Here is a 25,177-nt window from a genome sequence, read left to right on the forward strand (position 1 = left end):
ATTAAAGAGAAAAAAAGGACATACAGATATTTAGTTGCTTCTATACTTTCGGAAAGCTACATGAGAAATCAGCAATACCAGGAAGTATTTGGGGGAAGGACAGAAATTGGATGAAGGCTTTGCACCTCCTTTGAATTTTGCACCTAATGCAAATATAACTTCTTCAAAAACTTAAGTGAATCACTTAGAGTTTGCAGTCTGGTGGGGAAATGAACATGGAAGCAACAACAATACAGCAGGTAGGCAGGCTCTCAGGAGGGGAAGCACTGATTAAAAGCCTTGGCAACTCTGCCTGGGGCTATCAAGGGGGCTTCATGGAGGAGGCAAGACAGGAAGAATAGACTGAACAGCCCTTTTGGAAGGCAATATAGCAGTATCCATTACAAGATAAAGCCATGCCAACTCTATGGCCCAGCAATGTCTACCTTAGAGAGACATTTGCTCAACTGACCAAGGAGGCAAAAAGGACATTCACCACAGCTTTTGCTTGCCGGAGTGAAAACTGGAAACAACCTAAGCATGTATTAACAGGGGGAGGAATAAATGAACCATGGTATTTCTACTAGAAACCTGGAGCTTCTGGGGCACTTGCCCCAGGAAAGGCATGGAGAGTTCATCAGGACACCAACAGCCCAGGGATGATAGACAGAAAGTAGAAGAGGAGGCTGCCCACGGAAGGGTGGAAGGGCCTGCTCTGACCCTGGCTCATTAGAAGAGCCCTCTTCAGGAAGACGTGTGGAGGAGGGCAGGGAACGCAAGGCAGGAGGGAAGGGGACCAAAAGCTCTCAGTGCGGCAACTGGGGTATGAACCCCAGGAAGGATGGGCCCCTCCTCCTAGTAATGAAGAATGGACACAGGTGAGATGGTGTCAGTGGGGTAGGGGAGAGGAACATCACATAAGACAAGGATGTCTGCTCTTATCACTTCTACTCATTGTAGCAGAGGTTCAAGTCAGGGCAATTAAAGGAAGGGAGGGCGGGAGGGAAAGGGAAAGGCATCATATCGGAAAGGAAGAAGCAAATCTACCTAATTCTATTCACAGGTGACACAATCTTGTATGTAGAAAATCCTATGGAATCCACTAAAAATGATTAGACCTAATAAACAAGTTCAGCAACATTACAGGATACAAGATCAATATTCAAAAACCACTTATATTTCTATATATAAACAATAGACAAACCTAAAATGAAATTAAGAAAATAATTCAATTTACAATAGCATAAAAAGAATAACATACTTGATAATAAGTTTAACAGATGTACAAATCTTATACTCTAGAAACTACAAAACATTGCTGAAAAAAATTTAAAAGGCCTATGTAAATGTTCATTGATTAATGTTGTTAAGATGACAAAACTCCCAAACTATATACAGTTTGTATCAAAATCCCACCTGCCTTCTTTGCAGAAATTAACAAGTTCAAATTAAAATTCCTATGGAAAGCCAAGGACCCAGAATAGAAAGGAAAAAAAAAATAGCAAAAAAGCATTCTTCAAAATGAAGTACAAAGTTAGAGGGCTTACTTAACATTATGCAATTTCCAAATGTACTACAAAGCTACCATAATCAAGACAGTGTGGTACTAGCGAAAGGTTAGACATACAGATCAATGGAGAAGAATTAAGAAACCATAAATAAATCACATTTACAGTCAACTGATTTTCAACAAGGTGCCAACACAATTCATTGGGGAAAAAATAATCTTTCCAACAAATGGTGCTAGGACAAGTGGATATCTACGTGTAAAATAATCTAGCTGAAGTTTACTTCACACCATATACAAAAAGCAACTAAAACAGAATCAAAGACTAATTGTAGGAACTAAAACTATAAGACTTTAAGAAGAAAAAGTAGTGATAAAGATTTGTAACCTTGAGTTAAGCAATGCTTTTTAGATATGAAACCAAAGCACAAGAAATGAAAGAAAAATATAGTATAATCAAATTAAAAATTTGTGTGCATCAAAGAACACTGCCAAGAAAGTGAAAAAAAAATAGCCTCAAAGAATAAGAGAAACTATTTGTAAAACATGTATCTAATAAGGGATTTATATCCACCATATATAAAGAACCCTTACAACTCAACAAGACAAACAATCCAATTTAAAAGCATGCAAAGGATCTGAATAGACATTTCTTCAAAGATATAAAAATGGCCAATAAGCACATGAAAGGATGTTTAACATCACTAGCCATCAGGGAAATGTGAACCAAAACCACAATGAAAACCTCCTGGTTTTCTCTTACAGAAGAAAAAAAAACCCACAATGAGAAACCACTTCACATCTACTATGAGGACTAAAATTAAAAGACAGATAATAAGTGGTGGTGAAATGCAGAGAAATTAGAACCTCCGTACACTGCTAGTGGGAATATAGAATAGTGCAGCTGCTGTGAAAAAATTTGGTGGCTCCTTAAAAAGTTAAACATATTATCCAGCAATTGCACTCCTAGGTAAATAACCAAAAAAAAATTGAAAACAGGGACCCAAATAGATGCTTATCACAAATATTCATCACAGCATTAATCAAAATAGCCAAAAGGTAGAAATAGCAAAATGTCCATCAACAGAAGAATAGATAAACAAAATGTGGTATATATATACAACGGAATATTATTCAGTCATTAAAAAAATAAAGTTCTGATACATAACACAACATGAATGAACTTTGAAAATATGCTAAGGGAAAGAAGCCAGACACAAAAGGACATATATTATGATTCCATTTACATGAAATATCTAAAACAAGTAAACTCAAAGACACAGAGAAATTGGTGTCTGGTTAGAAATTACCAGAAGAACTCAACGGGTAAAGGGTAAATCTCTTTAATAGTGTTAGTAAAACTGAATAACCACATGCAGAAGAATGAAACTGGACCCCTATTTTATATCACTCACAAAAATTAACATGAAATAGATTAAAGACTTAAACAGAAGTGAAACCAAAAAACTAAAAGAAAACAAGGAAAAAGTTTTTTGACATTGGTCTTGGTAACAATTTTTTGGATATGACACCAAAAGTACAAGCAACAAAAGCAAAAATTCATAATAAGGACCAAATCAAACTAAAAAGCTTCTGCACAGCAAAAGAAACAGCAAACAAAATGAAAAGACAATCTACAGATTGGGAGAAAATATTTGCAAATCATATATCTGGTAAGTGATTGATATCCAAAATATGCAGAGAACCCATACAATTCAGTAGCAGAAAAACAAACAATCCAATTATAATGGTCAGAGGAACTGAAGAGACATTTTTCCAAGATGTACAAACAGCCAACAGCTACTTGAAAAGGTGTTCAACATCACTAATTATCAGGGAAATGCAAATCAAAACCACCGTAAGACATCACCTCACACCTGTTATAATGGTTATCATCAAAAAGACAAGGGATTATAAATGTTGGGAAGGATGTAGAGAAAAGGGAACCACCTTTGTGCACTGTTTGTGAGAATGTTTGTTGCAGCCACTATGGAAGACAGCATGGAGGCTCCTCAGGAAGTTAAAAATAGAACTGCCATGTGATCCAGCAATCCCACCTCTGAGTATATGTCCAAGGGAAATGAAAACAGGACCTCAAAGAGGTATCTGCACTCCCATGTTCATTAAGGCACAATAGCTAAGATGTGGAAACAACCCAAGTGTCCATCAATGGATGAATGGATAAAGAAGATGTGGCATAAAGACGCAGTGATTCCACCTATAATTTTCCGATTTTAAGGTGGCACAAAACCTGTATTTATTCAGTAGAAACCATACTGCAAATTTTGAATTTTTATCTTCTCCCGGGCAAGTGAGATGCAGTCCAGTACTCTCTCATGATGCTGGGCTGTGGCAGCAAGACACAGCTCCCAGCCAGCCACGCAATCACAAGGGTGAACAACCAGAACACTAACAACCATTCCGAACCCATACAAACATTCTGTGTTGCACTCTCTGTGTGGTATTCAATAAATTACATGAAACATTCAACACTTTATTATAAACTAGGCTTTGTATTAGATGATTTTGCCAAACTGTAGGCTAACGTTAAGTGTTCTGAGCATATTTAAGGTAGTAAGGCTTATAAGCTATGCTGTATTAAGTGTATTAAGTGCTTTTTCAACTTACCATGGGCTTATTGGAATGCAACTCCATCGTAAGTCAAGCAAGATTAGTATATATACAATGGAGTATTATTCAGCCATGAGAAAAAGGAAATCCTGCCATTTGCAACAACACAGATGAACCTTGAGGGAATTATGCTAAGTGAATAAGCCAGACAGAAAAAGGGCAAATCATGTGTGATCTCACTTGTATGTGGAATCTGAAAAAGCAGAACTCATAGAAACGGAGTAAAGTGGTTGTTGCCAGGGGCTGGGAAGCAGGGGAAAGGGGAGAGGTCGGTCCAAGGGTACAAAGTTCCAGCTACAAGATGAGTAAGTTCTGGAGGTCTGGTGATTATAGCTAATAACACTGTATTATATACTCTAGATTTCAAAACTTACTACAAAGCTACAGTAAGCAAGATTTTGTGGTACTGGCATAGAGACAGACACACAGATCAATGGAACAGAAATGAAAGTCCAGAATTAAACCCTCACATTTATGGTCAAATAATCTTTGCTAAGAGCATAAATTTCCGGAAAGGAAATGGTAATTATGTGATGTGATCTAAGGCTATATTAGTAATCATTCTGCAACATGTAAGTGTATCAAATCAACATATTGTATACCTTAAATTTACACAATATTATATATGTCAGTTATATCTCAATAAAGCTGAGGTGGGGAAAAAAAATTTACCAGAGGAAAACATTTTGGAAATAGATAACGGTGATGGTTGCACAACATTGTGAATGTACTTAATGCCCTGAACTGTACACTTAATGGCTAAAATGACAAAATTTTGTTATATATATATGTTTTCTACCACAATGAAAAGTAAACATTTAAAAAATACTTAGGAATGAATTTTTTAAAGTGTAAGAGTTGTACACTGAAAACTACAAAACATCATTGAAAGAAATTAAAGATCTAAATATGAAAGATATCCCATGTTCACAGAGTCAAAGACTTAACATAGTTAAGATAGCAATGTTACCCAAATTGATCTATAGATTTAATGTGTAATTTCTATCAAAATCCAAGGAAGTGACAAACTTATCCTAAAATACATATGGAAATCTAAAGAAACATAATAGTCAGAACAATCTTGAAAAAGAAGAACAAATCAAGACTCATTCTCTGGATTTCAAAACTTACTACAAAGCTACAGTAATCGAGATTTTATGGTACTGGACCAAGGATAAACACATAGATCAATAGAATTGAATTGAAAGTCCAGAATTAAACCCTCACATTTATGGTCAAATAATCTTTTACAAGGGTGCTAAGACCATTCAAGGGAGTAAGAATAGTTTCCTCAAGAAATAGTGGTTGGACAACTGGACATTCACACACCAAAGGATGAATTTGGACAAAATTTCATACCACATGCAAAAATCAACTTAAAATGGGTCAGTATAAGAACTAAAACTGTAAAATAATTAGAAGAAAACTTGTTGTGAATCATGACACATAATAACAATAAAATAGCTCCTTTTTGTTGAGCAACTACTTTATGCTGGTCACCCTATCAAGCTCCTTATACATGTAATTTTACTTTTAAAGGTGATACATCCACTTCACCCTAACTCACCATTTGTGTCCCACTCCCCATACATAAACCCTAAGCCTATCTTTAAAATATGGCTTAAATGAGTAAGAAATAGCTTCAAATGTTTACTTCTAGATTTAAAGTTGTACATATGGATGTTGCTACATTTTTCCTCCAGTTTTTACTATTTTTTCAAGTCATCAAAGTTGGACATGACATAAAAGGGAAGGGTGAGTGACAAGGCACAAAATGGCACATTAGTCATTCATTTCTTTATATTATTATTTTCTATACTTTAACGTCAAGTTCAATTTTTCTTTTAAATGGAGAGGTCATTTTAATCTGACAGGGAGGGAAAATGCTACTTAAAACACACAGATAGCGAAAGCCTTACTGTTGCAACCAGGTGTCAGAGGGAATGGATATATTTAAACTGCGAGGTTGGCTATTTTGAGATAAAAACAAGTAACAGGGAGTCAACAAATAGCCTTCTCCATTCTGACACTGAAACACTGATGTTCCGAAGCTGCTGCAGCACAGCAGAGGTTAAGTGGTGAAGTTTCTGTGAATAGATGACAGATGTTTTCAAGATTGCATGATTGCATGAATTAGCATTTTTCTAGGGAACAGGTCCACAACTCTCTTCATATGGACAACACACTGCAAATGCTCAGTTAGTATCTGTTGAAAGAATAAATGTGTACAGCACAGGAAACTATATTCAATATCTTATAGTAACCTATAATGAAAAAGAACATGAAAATGAATATATGTATGCATATGTATGACTGAACTATTACGCTGACACCAGAAATTGACATAACATTGTAAACTAACTATACTTCAATTAGAAAAAAAGAAAAGGATCCACAGCAAGGAAGAGCCAGAGCACTACCCAAAGCACTACTGCTTCCTTGGTTTCATCTTTCATCACTTTCAAACTCCAGGATCATTTCAGGATTGTCTTGAGCTACCTGTTGCAACAACTTTCTATAAGTGTTTTTCTAAACAAAATATTACAGTGTAACAAAGGGTCTTACCAAGATTAGAGAATCCATCCTGAAGGGCCCATAATAGAGCCCAGGGAGCAGGGACAGGCTCCTCAGGTTCTTGGTCCTCGGGAATAGAACACAGTTCCTGAGTGGACACTGTGTCTAAGGAGCTGAGCGTGCCCGAGCTGGAGTGAGAAGACTGGCTGGACGTGGGCACTGTGCTGGTGGAGGAGCTGGACATGCCCTGAGACTGTGAAGAGGAGCCGTGTGTCTGTGAGGAGGGACCATGGGACTGCGAGAAGCTGCCTTGGGACTGAGAGCAGGTACCGCTGGCATGGGACTGCGGGGAGGCACTGCCATGGGACTGCTGACACTCCACATCTGTCTCCCGAGACATCACGACCTCAAAGATAAGTGTCCAACAATAAGGTGAGTTTCAAGGAACAAGACTAAAGGTCAAGAATGAAGGATGGACATATTACCTTAGCCAAAATATATATATATGTATATATCCATCCAGGGCAATCATGCTCTGCAAAAATTAAAACTCTAAGTCTAGACATACTAACTATAATTCTGCTGGACTGAGCTTTTCATCAGATAATTTTCACCCGAAGTTTTCTGCCTGACAGCCACAAACCACAGTGGAAAGAAACAAAAAAATTTATTTGAAGACTGTAAATAAGTAAAAAGCAATGAAACTGAATTGAGGAGGAGGAGAGACTCATAACAGCTTACATTCATCTAATGTTTTAAATGAAAAATGGAAAGTTTTAAATTAGTAATGTATTCATTAATACAATCAACACTATATTTACTAAACTTCATATATATTTTTGGAAAGGAAAGAAGGGGAAGGGTCAGGTGGCTTGGGGTAGACAATGGGCAAAGCTCTACAGAAATTCGCTGCACCACCCCAGGGTGGTTACTTACATAAAATGTCACTGATGCCCCTTCTCCCTCTAGCAAGCTCCTGGAGGAGCCAAGTCCTGTGGTTCATTCTAGATTCCTTGACTCCAAAACTAAGAGCCAGGCCACTTAATAAGGCAAAACACAAAACCTGCTCTAAACCACTCCACCTAGCGCTTTGTGATGCTAATTAACAATGGGGTTGGTCTTTTCAGCATCCTAAAAGGCCTCCCAGCCCAACAGAAGCCTGAAGAAACAATTCTTAAAGACACAGAAGACCATAACAGAGGTTCTCACCCTTGCTTTAGAATTTGATGGACAGTTCAACTCTGACAACAGAACCTACAGTAAAGTCAAATTTTCAATCCCTAACTTTAAATCCTTAATCTGAGTTTTAAAAAATAAATAAATAAAGGTGCATTCTCCTCAGATTCCCACTCAGGCTATCCTTCAAGGAGAATACAGTAAACACGACTTACACTGATTATTGCATTTACACAGCTTTCCAGATGTAAAGGTCCTGATGCGTTTTCCTTAAAGCACACCAGGGAGGTGCTGCCAGAGCAGGACCTGCTGCTCTACCACCTCAGCCACGCTGTGTCCTCCTGCAGCTTTTGGAGCAAGACTTCTCTGCCCTGAAAACTGGCAAAAGACAGTGCATCAAGAGACAGCCGCCATCATGGTTCATGATAAATAAGGGTCCACCAGGCCAGGACCCCGTTGGCCTCCGCCACGAGGAAAAAGTATATTGGACAGGTTAGAAGTAAACAGGTCTGAAGTTGAGTCAGATGTTTTAGTCGAGGGGGAGGGTAGAGCTGAGTGGTAGAGTTGTACCTAGCATGCACGAGGTCTGAGTTCAATCCCCATTACCTCCATCAAAATAAGTAAATATACCTAATTACCTCCCCCAAAACAAAGAACAACAAAAAATGAAAAATGAATTTTTTAAAAAAAGATATATAAGTCAACTCTTTGCACGATCTTTAGGTAGATCACAACCTCCCTAAACCCCCCAAAAAGGAGAAAGATCTGAGAATTACATGAGGCATCAACGCTACTCTCCACACCCCAGTAATGCTTGATAATTGGGAGTTCCAGGCCCAAAGTATCTGAAAGCCGGAAAAGGCTTTCACAACCGCAACACATTTTTTTTTCAAACAGAGAAACTGAGTCCCAAGGAAGAATGGTGTCCTCCCACCCTCTTCTCGCCACCCTATCCCCACACTTCCTTACGGTCACTCACAGGCATCCTCCTACACTAGTCTGTGTTTCCAGTTCCTGCAGCGCCTAGAGGCTAAGAATGGGTTCCCAATAGGTATTTTCCAGATTGAACCTAAGTGTGGAAATAATTACTAACACTTATAAAACTCTTTACAAAGCAACTTCGCTCTGATTTTCAAGAGCACAACTTTGTTATCTCTCATCCCATACGGCTGGGCCAGTTTCAGCTTGTAAGTAACAAGGGAAGTGAACTTCACCTCGAAGTCTATCTAAAAAGGAAGAGTCGCCCACACATTCCTCTCCCCCCTTCCCAAGCTCAAACACAGGACAAAGCGGAAGCTCAGGAAATTCAGCTCGCAATAAGACCCTGAGGGCAGGGTTCGAACCCCCAAACGCCCACGAGAAGTTCCCCACTATGACTCACCGCGTGAGCCCACCTAGAACCGCACACCCAAAGCAGCCGCAGCCAGCGGAGTGGCGCTAAACGCGCAGATACAAACTCCACCCTCAGCCAATCACAACACCCCTCTGCCTCCATAGGACCAATGAGAAACAGCGGATGTGGCCCTCCACATGGCCTCAATGCTTTCCGGGAGTTGTAGTTTAAAATGTAAAGCGGAACTCAGGATCCAGGTTTCCCCTGGGTAATCCCGCCCCCTCGGCTTTCCGGCCAATCAGCAGCACTAGGCTAGTCGGCCACTTTCTGAGGTGGCCACGGGGAGGCAGGCCGCCGGCCAGATGTGGGGCCGAAGGACCGGGACCTTGCTGAGGGTGTCGGGGTTGTGGCCCACAGGGGTCCTCCGGAGGAGACCGCTAAACTGCAATGCTGCCTCGCTGGCAGGAAGCAACTCCCTCCGGTGCTGGAACTGCGGCGGCCTAGAGGGCCCCTTGCGGGGGGACCGGTTCTTCTGCCCTCAGTGCCGCGCGCTGCAACCACCTGACCCCACTCAAGACTACTTCAGCCTCATGGACTGGTACGGGAGGCGGTTTCGGAAACGCGCCTGGGCGTGCGAGAAGGGAGGGCCTGTCCGGCTTGAGGAGAAGGCGGGACCAGTTACTTTAGGTGGGCGGAGCCCTAGAGAACAGGGCCTGGGAGAATGGTGGGTGGGATGTGTCCAGAGAGAAAGGACCCTGAGGGGCGGGCCTGAGCGATGACGACGCCTTGAGGGACAGAGACTGGAGTAGGGCCTGCCTCCCTTTGGTCACCTGTAGGGCAGAGAGAGAGAGTAGCCGACCAGACTATTGCTGCTGACTGGCCTGGGAGCCGAGGGAGCCGGGATTACCCTAGAGAGTACTGGAGGGACGGAGAGTGTACTTAGGGGAAACTGAGGTTTGGAGGCTACAATGGAGGGAGACTTGAGACCTGAGAGAAGGCGAAGTTGAGGGATGGGGTCTCAGGGAACGGTACTTGCCCGGCATTGGAGGACGGAGACTTGAGGAAAGAGTCAGAATGTTTAAAGTTGGGTTGAGACTTTTAAGAAAGTAGTACTGAGGTGTTATCCAAACTAAGGGAATAAAAGCACGGAAAAATCTCAACACTGTGGGCAGAGTCTAAGGGAAAGGTGAGAATGGAAGGAGAAAGTCTGAGAAATCAGAGTTTTTCCTGTTTACCTCCGAAGTTGAAGAGCTTGGGGAGGTGGTGAAGTTTAGGTGGAACTAATGAAACAAGGCAGGCTCTGGGAATAGAAAGCGAAAGGGATTGGATTAAAGTAAAATGGGAGACAGAGATGAAGGAATCTGGGCCTTAGAAAAATAGGGTGGGATTCTAGAATGCCCCTTCCCCTTGAGTCTGGGATCATGCCCCACCAGTCACTGAGCACTTAGGATGAACTGTGGTAACACTACCCTTTAAGTTATTGAAGCATGTCAATCTTGTTCCCACTTCAGGGCCTTTACATGTTCCTTGTGCCTGAATGACTCTTTGATCTGATCTTCAGTTACTCCTTATCATCATGCAGGTCTCAGCTCAGAGGTCATCTCTGTCCACCACATCTACCACTCTCTGATCCTATTCGGTTTTCCCTTGCAGTGCCTACTACTTTTTGAAATAGCTCTGTCTACATGTTTATTGTGTCATCCCTCATGAAAACTCCACTGATGCATGAATTTCATTTCCCAATTTCTTTCCAGCAACCGCTCGTTCAGAGTTGACACTGCGAAGCTCCAGCATAGGTACCAGCAACTGCAGCGTCTTGTCCACCCAGATTTCTTCAGCCAGAAGTCTCAGGTAACCTATTGGCCACCCCTAATCATACCCAAACACTTGTGCACATTGGGTGGGTGGCGGTGGCCTTGTGGTCATGTGACAGAGCTGACCACCAGCTTCACCCTTGGGCCATCAGTCCCCAGCCAGCCTGTCCTGGATCTGTCCTGCACTCAGAGCTTTTACTTGACTTCCCAGCAGAATTAGAACCCGTCATCAGAAAATGAAAACAGTTTATCCCATACCAGTTCTACTTTGACCACTTCCTTAGGTGCCTGCCCATCAATATTTCATGAAACAGTTTGTGAGACAGTAAGGTGGCTGATTTGGATGGTAATATGACTATCTTCATCTCCACTAACAGACTGAAAAGGACTTCTCAGAGAAGCATTCAACCCTGGTGAATGATGCCTATAAGACCCTTCTGGCCCCCCTGAGCAGGGGACTATACCTTGTAAGGTGATTTTCCTACCCTTCTATGCATGACTGTATGGTACCATTGCTCAGTGAGACATCTGCTCCCCTATATTCAACAGAAGAGTGCTTGAGACCTTAGCCAGTCTGGGGACCCAACGATAATTAACCTCAAAGATACTATATGAGTATAATTTTCTCTGGGTGTCTCTATAAATCTTACTTGTCCAATTGCTTTTTTTTTTTTCCATTTTCTATAAATTTCAAGGATTGGATGGTGCTGACTTTTAGGGAAGAGTAATTTTTGTTATGTTTTGCTTTTCACTGGGGGTGAAGTGAGCACCTTAGAATTTAATAGAATCTTTTCAGATATCTAGTTCAACCTCTCAAGTGGAAGAATGACTCCCCTGGGGATACCTAGTTCCAGGTAGCAGAGAGTAATCCCATCCCATTACTCCTGTCTCAGTCCAACTTTCCAGCACCCTACCCTCACACTTTCATTACTGGGACAGTTCAGGCTTTCCCTATGAGTAGTATTCTTTTCTGAAGAGTGAGTGGGGATTTACAGTGAGTAGGATTTATGACTCCGGCCATAGTTTCTTGAATTAAACTTATTTTCCCTGTTCATGCTCCAATAGCTAAAGCTCCGTGGAGTAGAGATTCCCGAAGGGACAGATTATGAAATGGACAGTCAATTTCTCATGGAAATAATGGAAATCAATGAAAAACTTGCAGAAGCTCAAAGTGAAACTGCCATGAAAGAGATTGAATCTATTGTCAGAGGTAAAAGATAAAACACCACCAAATGCATTTTATTGCTATTTTGAGTACGAGTACAGGTTAAGTGAAAAATGAATAGAAAGTGTACATATTGGCCTTCATAATGATTCAGGGAAGGTTTTTGTTTGTTTGTTCGTTTTTTCTGATTAAACTGAAACCAGTTTTGTCTAGAGGTTAGACTTGCAAAATCCCTCTCAGGAAGGCCGACTTAAACCAAGAATGTGATAGTATTTTGCAGACTGCAGTGTTCCTTCCCACCCATGACATCATTTGGGTAATATTATTATCTTTGACAAGAAAAATTGGCCTCAGAAGTTCATGGAAGTGCCCAAGGTCACACAACAGATACAGCAGAGCAAACATTAAAACCCTGGTCTTATGATTTCATATTGCTTTACTTTCTACTTTATTCCATAGTGTATCAGAGTTTCCCAGAGAAACAGAATCAATACCATGTGTGTGCGGGTGGATTTATTTTAAGGAATGGATCATGTGATTGTGGGAGCTAGCAAGTCCAAAATGTGGGGCAGATTGGCAGAGACCAGACCCCTAGTCCAGTGTGCTTTTGTTGACACCACATTGCTACCTGAGAAGTACTAGACTAGGAGTCAGGTGACTTGGGGCCTGTTCCTAGTCCCTGCACTCACCAACCATGTGACCATGGTAACATTCTCCCAATACCTGTCAGTGCCGACTGTGCGGATGTAATGTATCTGAAAGTGCATTGAAAGTGGGTACCGTATAAATGATTGATACTGTTTACATCTGGAAAATACACTTACCATAAAATTTCTCATTTCCTAATGAGGAAACAATAAAAATATGAGTTGGCTGCCCCTTTACTTCATCTGGCACCTTCTCTCTTAAGGTACAATGTGATCTAAATATTTCAGTTTCCTGAGAGGCTATGTAATTCACCAGTGGTTGCCTGAAATGCTATAGTGCCCTGCTGATAGGCAAGCCCAGCTTGTTAGGCTGAAATCTGGAAGACTCGGACTGCTTGGTGGAGATAATCAAAGCATTTCTGGGGTGGGGAGGGTATAGCTCAGTGATAGAGTGTGTGCTTAGCATGTACAAGGTCCTGAGTTCAATCCCCAATACCTCCATTAAAAAAATAAGTGAATAAGTAAACCTAATTACCTCCCCCATCCCCAAAAAAACAAAAACAAAAAAAAAAAAGAAAGAAAGAAAAAACAAAGCATTTCCTTGTCCTTTTTTTTCTTTCTTTCTTTCTTTTTTTTTAAATGATTTTTTAGTGATACCCTTTCTTGGGTAGAAAAACAGTGTAACCAAGGTCAGCCTGAGCTGCACTTATCAGGAGCTGCCATCATGGAACGTGTAGAGACAGGGTAAGAAGCCTTCCCTTGAATCCAGGCTCCCTGTTGCATTGTGTTCACAGCAAGATGACAGAGGGTTGTCTTCATAGTAGAAGTCTATTTAAATAGGAAAATTAAGATAATGGTTTTCTTTTTCAGCTAAACAGAAAGAATTGACTGACAGTGTGAGCAGAGCTTTTGAAGGAGGTATTTTCTTCATTTCTTGACTTTCTTAAATATGGAAAGAAATTGTAAGCACTGAAGTAGAGCCATCCATTCAATAAGTAGCTATTATACACTCATCCAATGGCAGGTACATGGTGAGCTGTAAAACAGAGAGGAGTCAACATTTCTGCCTTTAAGGATTCATAGTCTTGCTAAAGAAACAAGCTGTCTGCCAAAACCAGAGATATGCCCATTGAGAATTATATAAGAGAGAGTGCTCCCATCCCCCTTTGCCAAGTAGGGGAAGATAAGGTGAGGGATATAGGCTGAAGCCAACACAGGCAAGACTATGCAGTCAGCACTCTTCTGTAAAACCCAGGAGGAGAAGCCCATGACCGAACTGTGCCCAAACTGCAAATATGGGGTGTGCATCCTTGTCTCCACTGCTCCTGGCTCTCAGATTCAAGAGGCTAGATCTGTTTCTAGCTATTTTTAAGCAAGAACAGCCTTTTCTCCATCCCTGACTTGTGCCACCCCTTAAATAAGAGAATAAAAGCTCTTAACTTAGGGATCCTTTGATTGCAGGGAGGAGAGAGCAACTCATATTAGCCCAGATAAAAGAGGTTATTATAAGGAAACTCCAAGAGCAAAGTCCCTAAGCTGAGTACGGTATAGTGTGATAAGAGCTTTTCTAGAACAGGACCTGGGAACCAGATAGCAGTCTGGAACTGAAACTGTGGTTAAATACTTAGTGCCCCTGGCAGTTCCCTCCATACTTCTCTCCCCTCTGTACACCGGTTCCAGCTACTTCCTTGTTAGTGTACAGTGCTCCAAAATGGCCCCACCCCTAGCTGACTCCTTAGTCCTTCTTGGTCTACTGCTTTATAAGAACAAGACCTTTTACCAGCTGTCCGGAGTCTCCTAGACCCAATCTAGATCCCTTGAATAGGGAATTTGATTGCCCCAGCTTGAGTCAGATGTCCACTCCAGCCCTATCAGTGAGGGCTGAGGAGATGCGCTTACAAAGCGTGCTGCCTACTTTGCAGGGACTATGGGAGTCTATTCTGAGAAGCAGGTAGAAGGTGGGGGTGGGGAGGTGGTCCCTAAAAAGATGAGAAGGAATATAAATCTAGCAGGAAAGACAGGAACCTAGCCCAACAATCCGCCTGAAATCCATGTCCCCAATCTACTGTCTAAGATGGTCAGATTGTGTTCCACCGGAGACCACCCCCAGTTCCTGTTAGATCTTTGTAGACTTTTATTTTTTAATTACAAAATATTAATTTCTTAACAAATAATACACATATATGACTGAAAGAATAATAACATTTAGACAGCTAAGTTTGAATAAAGTTCTGATCAAAGTGGTTAAAAAAAAAGGAATAATAGCAGAACAAATATCCATATCCCTCCCACCCATCTTAAAGAAAGAGAAAAAAGATGCTCAACATCACTAATCATTAGGGAAATGAAAATCAAAACCACAGTGAAATACGACCTCACGCCTATTAAGATGGGTGCTATAAGAATTTAAAAAAAAACAAAAACAGAAAATAAGAAATGTTGGCATGGATGTGGAGAAGTTGGAAGCCTTGTGCACTATGGGTGGGAATGTAAAACAGAGCACCCACTATGGAAAACAGTATGGCATTTCCTCAAAAAATTATAAATAGAACTACTGTACAATCCAGCAATTCCACTTCTGGGTGTACCCCTGAAGAACTGATAGCAGGAGCTCAGAGAGATGCACTGTCAAAGATAAACAAAGCCAGATACTAGTCAGCATTGGTAAGGACAGATTTGAATCAGTAATAACTATTGCAGTAGGGAGAAGAGTCCAGCGTGAACTGAACTCGGTTTCAATTTGTACAGAAGTAACTGGGCATTTTAAACAGAGAAAGAGGGAGTAGGGATGGAGGCACGTGGGGGCTCAGTACAGTCAAGGAAGTGAAAATTTTTTTAAAAGCCAGAAGCAGAGTTGGTCCTGTGAAATTCATCTGTGTTTGCTAATTGGCACTTATGGAAGTTAGGCCCCCACCCTCCCACAGAGCCTAGGAGACAGGGGCCCTATCTTCAGGTGTCGACTGGAACAAACAGCCAGAAAGAGACAGAACAACAGAAGCCCGTTTCTCACTCTATTGTCTTTTGTTTATGAAGGACTAGCTGAGCCAGCCGTTGAGACCTGGTAGTAGAGGATATTTGCTGGATGACGTGAGCAGTCACACATTTAATGAGTAGCATCTCTATGGAAACAAAAAGAAAACCAAGGATTAATGGTTGAAACAGACTATAAGCCCAGTCTCCGAGTCTAGAGGGCAACCACTGGAGAAGACACTGGACTCTTAAGCATCTTTAAGTGGTGGCATGAGGAGAGCAGGGGCAGTCTGATGCACTTCCTGGGTGGCAGTCCGAATGTGGCGATGGCAGAGACATCAGCATCGCAGTCATGGTTATTTCTCCCAGAGCACAGCACAGAAGAGGGTGTTGTAGTGGGCTTTCTGAGCGCCCTTTGTGCCAGCAACTCCAAGCACAAAGGTTACCCACCTGTGATTTGTTGTGGTGACGAGTTCTCTGAAGTTTCTATCAAGTTATCCAGCTTCCGCCTGCAGGCCTTTTCCAGATCCTGGAGGAAAGGAGCTATGAGACAGCCTGAGTCCCAGCAAGCATCTGGGCAGCCAGGTTCTAGTCTTGGCGACACCAGGTCAGGAGGGAGGGAAATTGGAAACATCAGTTTGGAAAACTAGCATGATATTGAAGGAAACTAGAACTGAGGATTCGGCAAGAACTGACAAAATGTGTAAGATTGGCGGGATCCAGTTCAGTTTACAGGTAGATAATAAAACCACAAAGACAGTGAAGAGAAGTGGACTCTGATAATCCACAAGGCTGTGTTATACTTTTCCACTGGAACATAAAATTTCTCTCCATAGTCAACACCACCCCCTTTCAACCAAAGATAAAGTAAGATTGTTCCTGTTTCCAAAATAATTTTAGTTTCATTAAATTTGGCCTGATTATTTACTTAAGTGTAGCAAGAATGGTGATCAACCATAAAGGCCTTTTTAAGCTTTCTTAATGGAACTTTTTACAGGCATCACTAGTTCGATTGCACTTTGCAAATACTGCGTTGTTTTACACGTTGAAGTTTTGTGGCAATCCTGTGTTGTCAGCTGATGGTTAGCATTTTTTTTGCAATAAAATATTTTTAAATTAAGGCATGTACATTGTTTTTTTAGACGTAATGCTATTGTGCACTTAATAGACTACAGTATAGTGTTAACATCTCTTTTATATGCACTGGGAAACCAAAAAATTCATGAGACTCTCTTTATTTCAATATTCGCTTTACTGCAGTGGTCTGGAACCCAACCCACAATATCTCTGAGTATGCCTGTATAAGTAATCTCAGATCAGACCTTAAAAGCCTTTCAGTGCTGGAAAGTCAAGCCAAGAATTCTCCATCAGACTTCTTCACCTACAGTACCCATAGATTCAGGTGAATTCCTCTCCAAGTCCCCAAAATATCGTAAGATTCCTGGGCCTGCCAGGAAGTGACCTTACTCACCTGTAAAGCTGGGAACCTTGTAAATCAGAGAACAGACCAATTTTTGCAACAGGGCTTTGAAAGCATTGTCTGTCAACACAACCTTAAATCCTTAAAATTGATGACTTTCTACATCATTTTCAAATACGACATTCCCGTCAAAGCCTTATTTTTAAGTATGTCCTATTACAAAGTGGACAGGTTCTTACTGAACCTACACAAATGACTATATTGCCCTGAAAATAAGAATACTCAATAATAGTTTTCAATTTTTTGAGGGATCAGGCAGGGAGAAAAACATAAATGTTTTAATCTTGTTTACAAAAGTATGTCACTTTTAGATTGTTAATGAGTCATAGATAGCTTGAGGGAAAAGAGAAGGGGGTTTCCTTACATCCGGAAAATAGAACATTTAAGAGCCAGAAATATTTCGAACAAAAAATATTTGTAAAAAGTTACCATCAACCTTTGTCAGTTTACTCAATCCTATGTAATTAGTTTTGTTCTGCTTGATCTTGGGTTAACAGTTTTATAAACCCATGGGCTTTTGTATTAGTGTCTCAGAAATCCTCACTTGGTCCACTGGCCTGATCTCGGTTATTTAACCAATGCCATCAGAAGCCTGTTCCCCAGAGCAACTGGCATGGTACCATTTTGTTGAACACACATACTGTGGCCTACAGCTGGTTGCAAGGGCTTTTAGGAAAGCACCAGAATAAGATGGCAACCATCTGTGGATAGCAAAAAACTTAAAATGGCCATAGTTAAAGATCTGATGAGATGTCATTATAAAAATAGCACAATTGAAAAGGAAATCTGGTTGTTTCTGTGACATATAACATTCAAAAATAATAACTGGGCTGATAACATCTTACCACAATGTATCATGGATAGTGAAGGCATTAACAAATTTTAAGAACTTTATACAATTTCTGAAATAATAACATTTTACCCATGTAAAAATAAGCTAGGGAAAGTTAACTATCTTTTCTTTGACAGTGCTTCCATTGTAATTTACTACATCACAAAAACCCACTTAGTTTAAGATCTCTTTTTACAAGGCAAGAGAACAGATCCTTTGAGGTTTTCCAGGGGCCCTCTCAGAAACTTCAAAGTCAGTTCAAGGTCAAGAAGACCTTATTTAGAATGTGATCTGAGGAAGTTGTCAAAAATGTTAAAAGGTTTGAATATTTAATTAAATAGGATCATAGGTCACTGTGGAACAATAATTAGTTATCTGTGTAACCAAAGTGATAATAAAAGATTTCAAAGGCAAATATGAGGTAACATGGAAAAAAACCCAAAAACCTTAGCTCTTTTAACAGTGAGAAGACTCAGTTCTCTTCCATAATTGAGGACATGATAAAGACAACAAGAAGCACAGGAAATTATTTTGATAAGACACAGAATATGAGTTTCCTAGGCAAAAGGTAAAGAAAAACCTTTTACAACTTTTTATTAACAGCAGACCAATAATCCAAGAAACTGTCATTTTAACAGAGAGAGAACCAAACTCTGGTTTTGTATCAGTACACTATTGATATTAAAGTTCATTTAAAAAATAAAAAAGCACCTTATATATAAATCCTCTTAATCTTAGCCAGCCTTGACCTCACAACATAAAATTCTTTTTCCACAAACCCTCTACAGCATTCTGCATCCATTCAGGTTTTGTCTTATTCTTTCCCTCTTTCACATTCTCCTTCAGGACAAAATTACTCTCCTTCTTAATCTTAACAAAAACACATTTACATTCCTTACGTACTTTTTATCCAAAAAAAAAATCCTACTTTTCTCCCATAGTTTGTGTACAATGTTGTTTTTCTTCACTGTTACTGTTTCTGGTAGTTTTATTTTCATGTATCAATTATAAATTATAACCATTAATAACCTTTATTTTACAGCAAAAACTAGGAAGTAGAAATTGTGAGCTGTCTATCAGATACCAGTATTCTGTAGCAGATGAACACATTTTATGAATATACCACTTCATAATCTCTAGAGGCATATGCCTTTTATAATACAGTATTTTTACATGGCAAGACAAACGTGTTCAGCAAGAGACCCAAATATCTTTGGCCTCTCTGTACCATATAAAAATAAGAAGCCAAAAGTATATAAATTTATGCTTAATACTGAATGTTTTATCTTATTTAGAATTTAGATATTTAATGACTATTACTTAATTTAGGATTAGCCAAAAAAGATCTTGGAAATGATTTTTAAACAATATATAAGACACAATTATTGTTGAAATAAAGTTCATCAGAATGACTTAATCTGAGTAATATCAAATGTATTCTTTTTACTATCTTAAACATCTAGTAAATATTAGCTTATTTGACTAGTAAGCGCAAGTAGAATAAAACGATATGCTTGCATTGTATTTAAAGTTAACAACTCTGAAGACATACCCATCTTATTAAACCAAGAACATCGAACTAGTCTTATTTACCAAAGATTTACCCAGATTGAAGTAGAAAAACATTTGAGTTGGTTCCAATATTTCTGGAAGTTTTAGGAAGATTTAATTTAATAAAAGCATTTATTTTTCTCTAAGCAAATTAGGATACAACTCCTTTAAGGGATTTTATAAATTAATTTGGTAATACCATCCAAAGGTAGGGAAATATAAGTTTATGTATGTATTATAAATAGATGCAAATAGAGATCTTGCAGTTTTCATTTAAAAATTTTAACCATAAGTCAGGCATAAATATAATAATGTAAAACTCACTTCATATGAGGTGATGGATGTTAATTAAACTTATTGTAGTAATCATTTTGCAATAAGTCCATATATCAAACCATCATGTTATACAACTAAAACTAACAATGTTATATCAATTATGTCTCAATAAAATTGGGAAATTTAAAAGGAAATTTAAGGGGGAGGGTATAGCTCAGGGCATGCATGAGGTCCTGGGTTCAATCCCCAGTACCCCCATTAAAATAAATAAATAAATGAACTTAATTACCCCCCCAAAAAAAGAGAAAAAAAAGTTTTTAAAAAATAAAAGGATATTCAATTCTCTAAATGAGAGTTCACATTTTTGCTGTATATCATATATTTATCCAAGTTGTGTTTCTGACAGATGGAGCAAGTTTTAAAGGTTGTTTCCTCAATGTGAGGACTAAAGCATTCTACCACTAGTTGTGCAGAAGACACTTAGGGATTTTGGGAAGTTTGGGTTTTATTTTGTTTTTTTGCCCTGATATATTAATCGAATGGAGACTGTGGACTAAATGTCTTTCCAATTGGCTTTTCTTTTTTTCCTTTTCAGCTTCAGATAGTTGCTTTTGGAGGTATCTGAGTCCCTTGCGAGCTCCTGGTGGGGACAGGGGGCCCAAAGTTCCAGTGCCTGTAGGGAGCTGAGGGGCAGGAGTGGGAAGGGAAAGGCCTGGTAGGGCAGACAGAGGGGCTGAGGAGGTAGGGGCTTGAAGTGGGGCCTGGCATAGTATGCAAAGGAACTGAAGGGAAGATGGAAGGTGGGAAGAGAAAGAAGGAGGAGTGGAGGGATCTTACATGACCCAGTGTGGGGAATCTTAAGTTACCTGAAGAAGCCAGAGAAGTTCCAAATTTTCCTAAGTACAGGATGATCTTGGAGATGTTACAAGTTTGATTCCAGACCACCACAATAAAGTGGATACTGCAGTAAAGCAAGTCACACAAATTTTTTGGTTTTCATGCACAGTTATGTTTACATTTTACTGTAGTCTGTTAAGTGTACAATAGCGTTATATCTAATAAAACCAATTAATTAAAAAATACTTTATTGCTGAAAAATGCTAACCATCATCCGAGCCTTCAGGGAGTTGTAATCCTTTTGCAATAGCAACATCAAAAATGACTGATCACAGATCACCTTCACAAGCACAATGATAATGAAAAGGTTTGAAATATTGGAAGAATTACCAAAATGTGACACAAAGACATGAAGTTAGCAAATGCTATCAGAAAAATGTCACAGATAGACCAGCTCGACACAGGGTTGCCACAGACCTTGCATTTGTAACACACGCAGTATCTGTGAAGCACAATGAAACAAGGTCTGCCCATAAAATCACAGGACCAAGAAAAGAAGCTGACAGAGCACCATAGTGATACGCAGTCAGCAGGAGTTCAAAAAGGGGGGTTTCACAAACTTATGGTTACCAAAGGGAAAGTAGAGGGGAGGGATAAATTAGGAGTTTGGGATCAGCAGGTACTAACAATTATATTATAAAATAGATAAACAGCAAGGTCCTACTGTATAGCACAGGGAACTGTATTCAATACCACTATATTCAGTATCTTGTAATAACTTGTAATGGAAAAGAATATGAAAAAGGATATATATATATATACACACATATATGTATGTATAACTGAATGACTTTGCTGTACACCAGAAATTAACACATTGTAAATCAACTATACTTCAATAAAAAATAAAAATAAACAAAAAACAAAAGCAGGGAGTTTCAGTGGACCAACAAGTTCCCATGGGAAGACCAGGGTCGGATAGAACAAAGAGGCCTCACGAGGATCCAGGAAAAAGAAAATGTCCAGCTTGGGAGCCAGGAAGAATCCCAGCCCACGGAGTTTCTTCCTTTCAAAAGAAGCCTGGGACCTTACCCTTCAGAGAAGATGCTCAAAATCGTAAGAATCCAAATCTGTCTTCACTGTGCTTCAGCGGAGTTGTGTCTGGAGAACTGGATCCGGAGTCAGACTCACTCACCCTAGATACCCAAACAAGCAGGTCGACTGGAGAAGAGGCCAAAGTCTCTGCACACCAAAAGGTCCAATCCTCACGTCTCTAATGGTGTTTCCAATCGCAGTCACAGCACCGGGTAACTATCCAAGATAAGCAAAGCCAGACATCATTCAAAGTGCTAAGGACAGGTTCAAATCAGCAATAACTATTGCAATAGGGAAATAGCCCAGCATGAACTGAACTCAGCTTCGATGTGCAAACTGCCATTTTAAAGGGAGAATGAGGGAGTAAGGAGGGGGACACATGGGCTCAGCAGAGTCAAGGACATGAGAAATTACAAAAAAGCAGGAAGCAGGAGTTGGGCCTGTGAAACCATCTGGGTTTGCTAACTGTCACTTCTCGGGGTTAGGTTCCTCCCCTCCCGCAGACTGTGGGAGACAGGGACCCCACATTCAGGTGTGAGTTGTAATGAATGATAAATTCTTCTGGCAGCCCTGTTTTCTCAGGCAGGCATTTTAAAGTGAGGCTGGGGTCATCGGAGGGATGCGGCCTTTGAGCTGTAAGAAACTATGTTAGTGTCTGTTCAGGTCTTTCTAGGCCAAAAGTTGAGGGCTAGTCAAGAAGAAGGCTCAGAGGAGCCTGGCTAGAGTTTGGGCAAGGAGAAAATTTTTGTCACCACCAATATCCACAGAATTTTTCATAATAGCAAACAGATGGAAGCAACCTGTCTATCAGCCGATGAATGGATAAACAAGATGTGGTACATACATATAGTGGAATATTATTCAGCCTTTAAAAAGGAAGGAACTTCTGATGCCTGCTACAACATGCATGAACCTTGAAGATATTATGCTAAGTGAAATAAATAAGTCACAAAGAAATAAATACTGTATGATTCCACTCACATGAGGTCCCTAGAGCAGCCAAACTCTTAGAGATAGAAAGTTGAATGGTGGTTGTCAGGGACTGAACAGAGGTGGAAATAGTAAGTTACTGTTTCATAGGTAGAGATTCAGTTTTGTGAATGCACTTAGTGCCACTGAGCTCTACACTTAAAACTGGTTACAATGGTAAATTTCATGTCAAGTGTTTTATCATAATTAAAAGAAAATTTTTAAATACAAAAAAAAATCAATCAATTAAAATAAAGAAATAGAACATGACAACTGCCTTCCAAGCCCCTGGTAGGCCCTTTGCAATTGAATTTTTTGTTAATCATTCTCTTACCTTTCTTGTAGTTTCAACCATATATAAATGTGGTGGTTTATTATTTCATTTTGCATAGCTCCAAGTCAGGGTTCCTCAACCTTGGCACTACCAACATTTTGAGCCGGATAGTTCTTTGTCATGGGGGGCTGTTTAGCAGCACCTCTGGCCTCTGCCCACTAGATGTCATTGCCACCTCCCCAGTGTGACAACCCAAAATGTCCCCAGACATTGCCAAACATCCCTGTAGGCAAAAAAATCATCCCGTCAAGAACCGGTGGTCTAAGGGCATCTTTCCCAGAAACCATGAGCCTCCGGAGAGCAGCTCTGTACCTCAGTACCTGCCACAGAGGAAGCGCCCAGTGCTTCCGCCTCATCAGGGCTAGACCACCACATATGATAGAGGAAAACTCTTAAAACACAGCCCATTTATTGGGGACTGTCCTGAAGAGAACCAGCTTCTCATTTAAAGTCTGAATCCCGTGAACAGGCATGCTTTTGCTACCTTTTGGTTAATTCCTTTGTCCCATGAACAATCCACGTGTTCTCTCTCTCTCTCTCTCTCTTTCCCTCTCTCTCAGATTTACTGCGTAATTGGTCAGCCCTCCAGAGCCCAGGTCTCAGCTTTGAACCAGCTGCCTAGGTTAATAGAGTGACTTTATTCTTGCTGGAAACAAAGCCTCACATTAATGTCTTTCTTTATTTCAGATGATTTTGAAAAAGCCAAGGAACTTTTAACAAAGATGAGATACTTTTCAAACGTTGAAGAAAAGATTAAGTTAAAGAAGATTCCCCTCTAATGGTTGCTAATCTCAAAGTTTTAAAAATAAAGTTTTTTTTTTCTCTTTTCATTCTGTTTTTTGTTGACATGTGGTCAGTCTACAGTGTCACATCAGTTCCTGGTGTACAGCATAATGTTTCAGTCAAACAAAAATAAAGTTCTTATATATTTCTTTTCCAGCCTCTGCTCATTGAAACTAAATGGGCTTCAACCGCTTTTATCATCTTGATTAAACCTGCAGCTCAAGCATTAGTGACAGCAAAGCCTGTCATGTCAGTGGAAGCACAGCCCAGCCAGAGTTTGAGTGGTCAGTTCTCCATGGGATATTTGATACACCCTGTGCCCCATCTAGGCCCATGGATAAGGAGGTGGGAATGAGGCCAACTTGAGGCCCTGGAGGGGAGGGCGTTGGCAAACTTTTTCTGCAAAGGGCCAGACAGTAAATATTTCAGACTCTGCAGGCTTGTATGGCCTCTGTTGCAGCTGCACAACTCTGCCATTCAGCGCGTTGTTTACTAAACAGGTGGTGGGCTGGATTTGACATGGGTTTGCCACCCTCTGCTCTAGAACCACATCTTCCTTCTGGTGGCATGACCGTCAGTCCCCTTTTTGGTGTGACCTTCAGGGCATTCTCTTTGGGAACCATGCAAAGCTGCCTAAGGGTCTCTTTGGCCTACACTTAAATACATAAAATAAATACATTTTATCTACATAAAATATAGATAATATTATCAAGAATTAGTCTGGTATTAAACCTTAATCATATTTTCAGCTCCATCTTGGTGGAGTGGAGCACTTTTCATTTCTTCCTGGACATTTGATGCTCTCCGGTCGGTCACCCGAAGCAGTTTCCCTTCCGCTTTTGGATCTTTAGAAACTCAGTTTAAGTTCTTGATTCATTTCCAGAAGAAAAAAAATTTTTTTTAAGTCTCCGGATCAAGGAAGATTAAAATAGAACATTCTGATTAAAACATTCCGAGAAACAACATTCAAACTCTTGGAGAGAATTTCTTGTTTATAATTTAAAAAATTCAGGGTTCTGAACCAAGGTTTAAATACTACTCCTAGGGCTTCAAACTGCAGCTCCTTTGCATCTTCCCCCATCATTGCCTGAGAATTTATATCTTGTGAATCCTGATCCAGTTATACTCGGTTAGTTAACATTTTAGGATTAATGGATCTTCTGAAGGCAAATACTCCGCGGCAGCTGTCGGGCTCCATAGTCCTTGGGAATATCAGTACAATCTCCAACCCCCTCACCATTTACAAGGAAAATGAGTTATTTGTCTGAACACACACAGGGAATC

The 25,177-nt window shown here is 40.1% G+C and overlaps 2 protein-coding genes across 8 annotated transcripts in view; one reads left to right on the forward strand and one right to left on the reverse strand.

Annotated features, from left to right (window-relative positions):
- CHEK2 (checkpoint kinase 2) overlaps positions 1-9,296 on the reverse strand; it is a 37,286-nt gene extending 27,990 nt beyond the window's left edge. Inside the window, exons 1-3 of one of the 3 annotated variants that reach the window (XM_074356654.1) lie at positions 9,189-9,284; positions 8,023-8,185; positions 6,683-7,037 (exon numbers count right to left, since the gene is read on the reverse strand). In XM_074356654.1, the coding sequence (XP_074212755.1) occupies positions 6,683-7,031 (349 nt within the window). In that variant the 5' untranslated portion in view covers positions 7,032-7,037; positions 8,023-8,185; positions 9,189-9,284. Of the gene's footprint in view, positions 1-6,682; positions 8,186-9,188 lie in introns of all 3 variants that reach the window. The other 2 variants (XM_010951277.3, XM_074356653.1) reach the window with 2 other exon arrangements.
- Positions 9,297-9,424: 128 nt separating this feature from the next.
- HSCB (HscB mitochondrial iron-sulfur cluster cochaperone) lies at positions 9,425-24,042 on the forward strand. Of its 5 annotated transcripts, none has more exons than XM_010951278.3 (6): positions 9,426-9,738; positions 10,895-10,991; positions 11,332-11,421; positions 12,020-12,164; positions 13,637-13,684; positions 23,798-24,042. In XM_010951278.3, the coding sequence occupies exons 1-6, from the start codon at positions 9,503-9,505 to the stop codon at positions 23,887-23,889; spliced, it is 708 nt and encodes a 235-aa protein (XP_010949580.1). In that variant the 5' UTR covers positions 9,426-9,502; the 3' UTR covers positions 23,890-24,042. The 5 variants fall into 5 exon arrangements, with proteins under 5 accessions (XP_045369878.1, XP_010949580.1, XP_045369879.1 ...); XM_045513924.2 differs by having other exon boundaries at positions 9,687-9,827; positions 11,332-11,426; XM_045513925.2 differs by lacking the exon at positions 9,426-9,738 and adding an exon at positions 10,304-10,326.
- The last annotated feature ends 1,135 nt before the right edge of the window (positions 24,043-25,177 follow it).

Source organism: Camelus bactrianus, chromosome 32 (assembly GCF_048773025.1).
Source record: "Camelus bactrianus isolate YW-2024 breed Bactrian camel chromosome 32, ASM4877302v1, whole genome shotgun sequence".
In the NCBI taxonomy this organism is placed as follows: Eukaryota; Metazoa; Chordata; class Mammalia; order Artiodactyla; family Camelidae; genus Camelus; species Camelus bactrianus.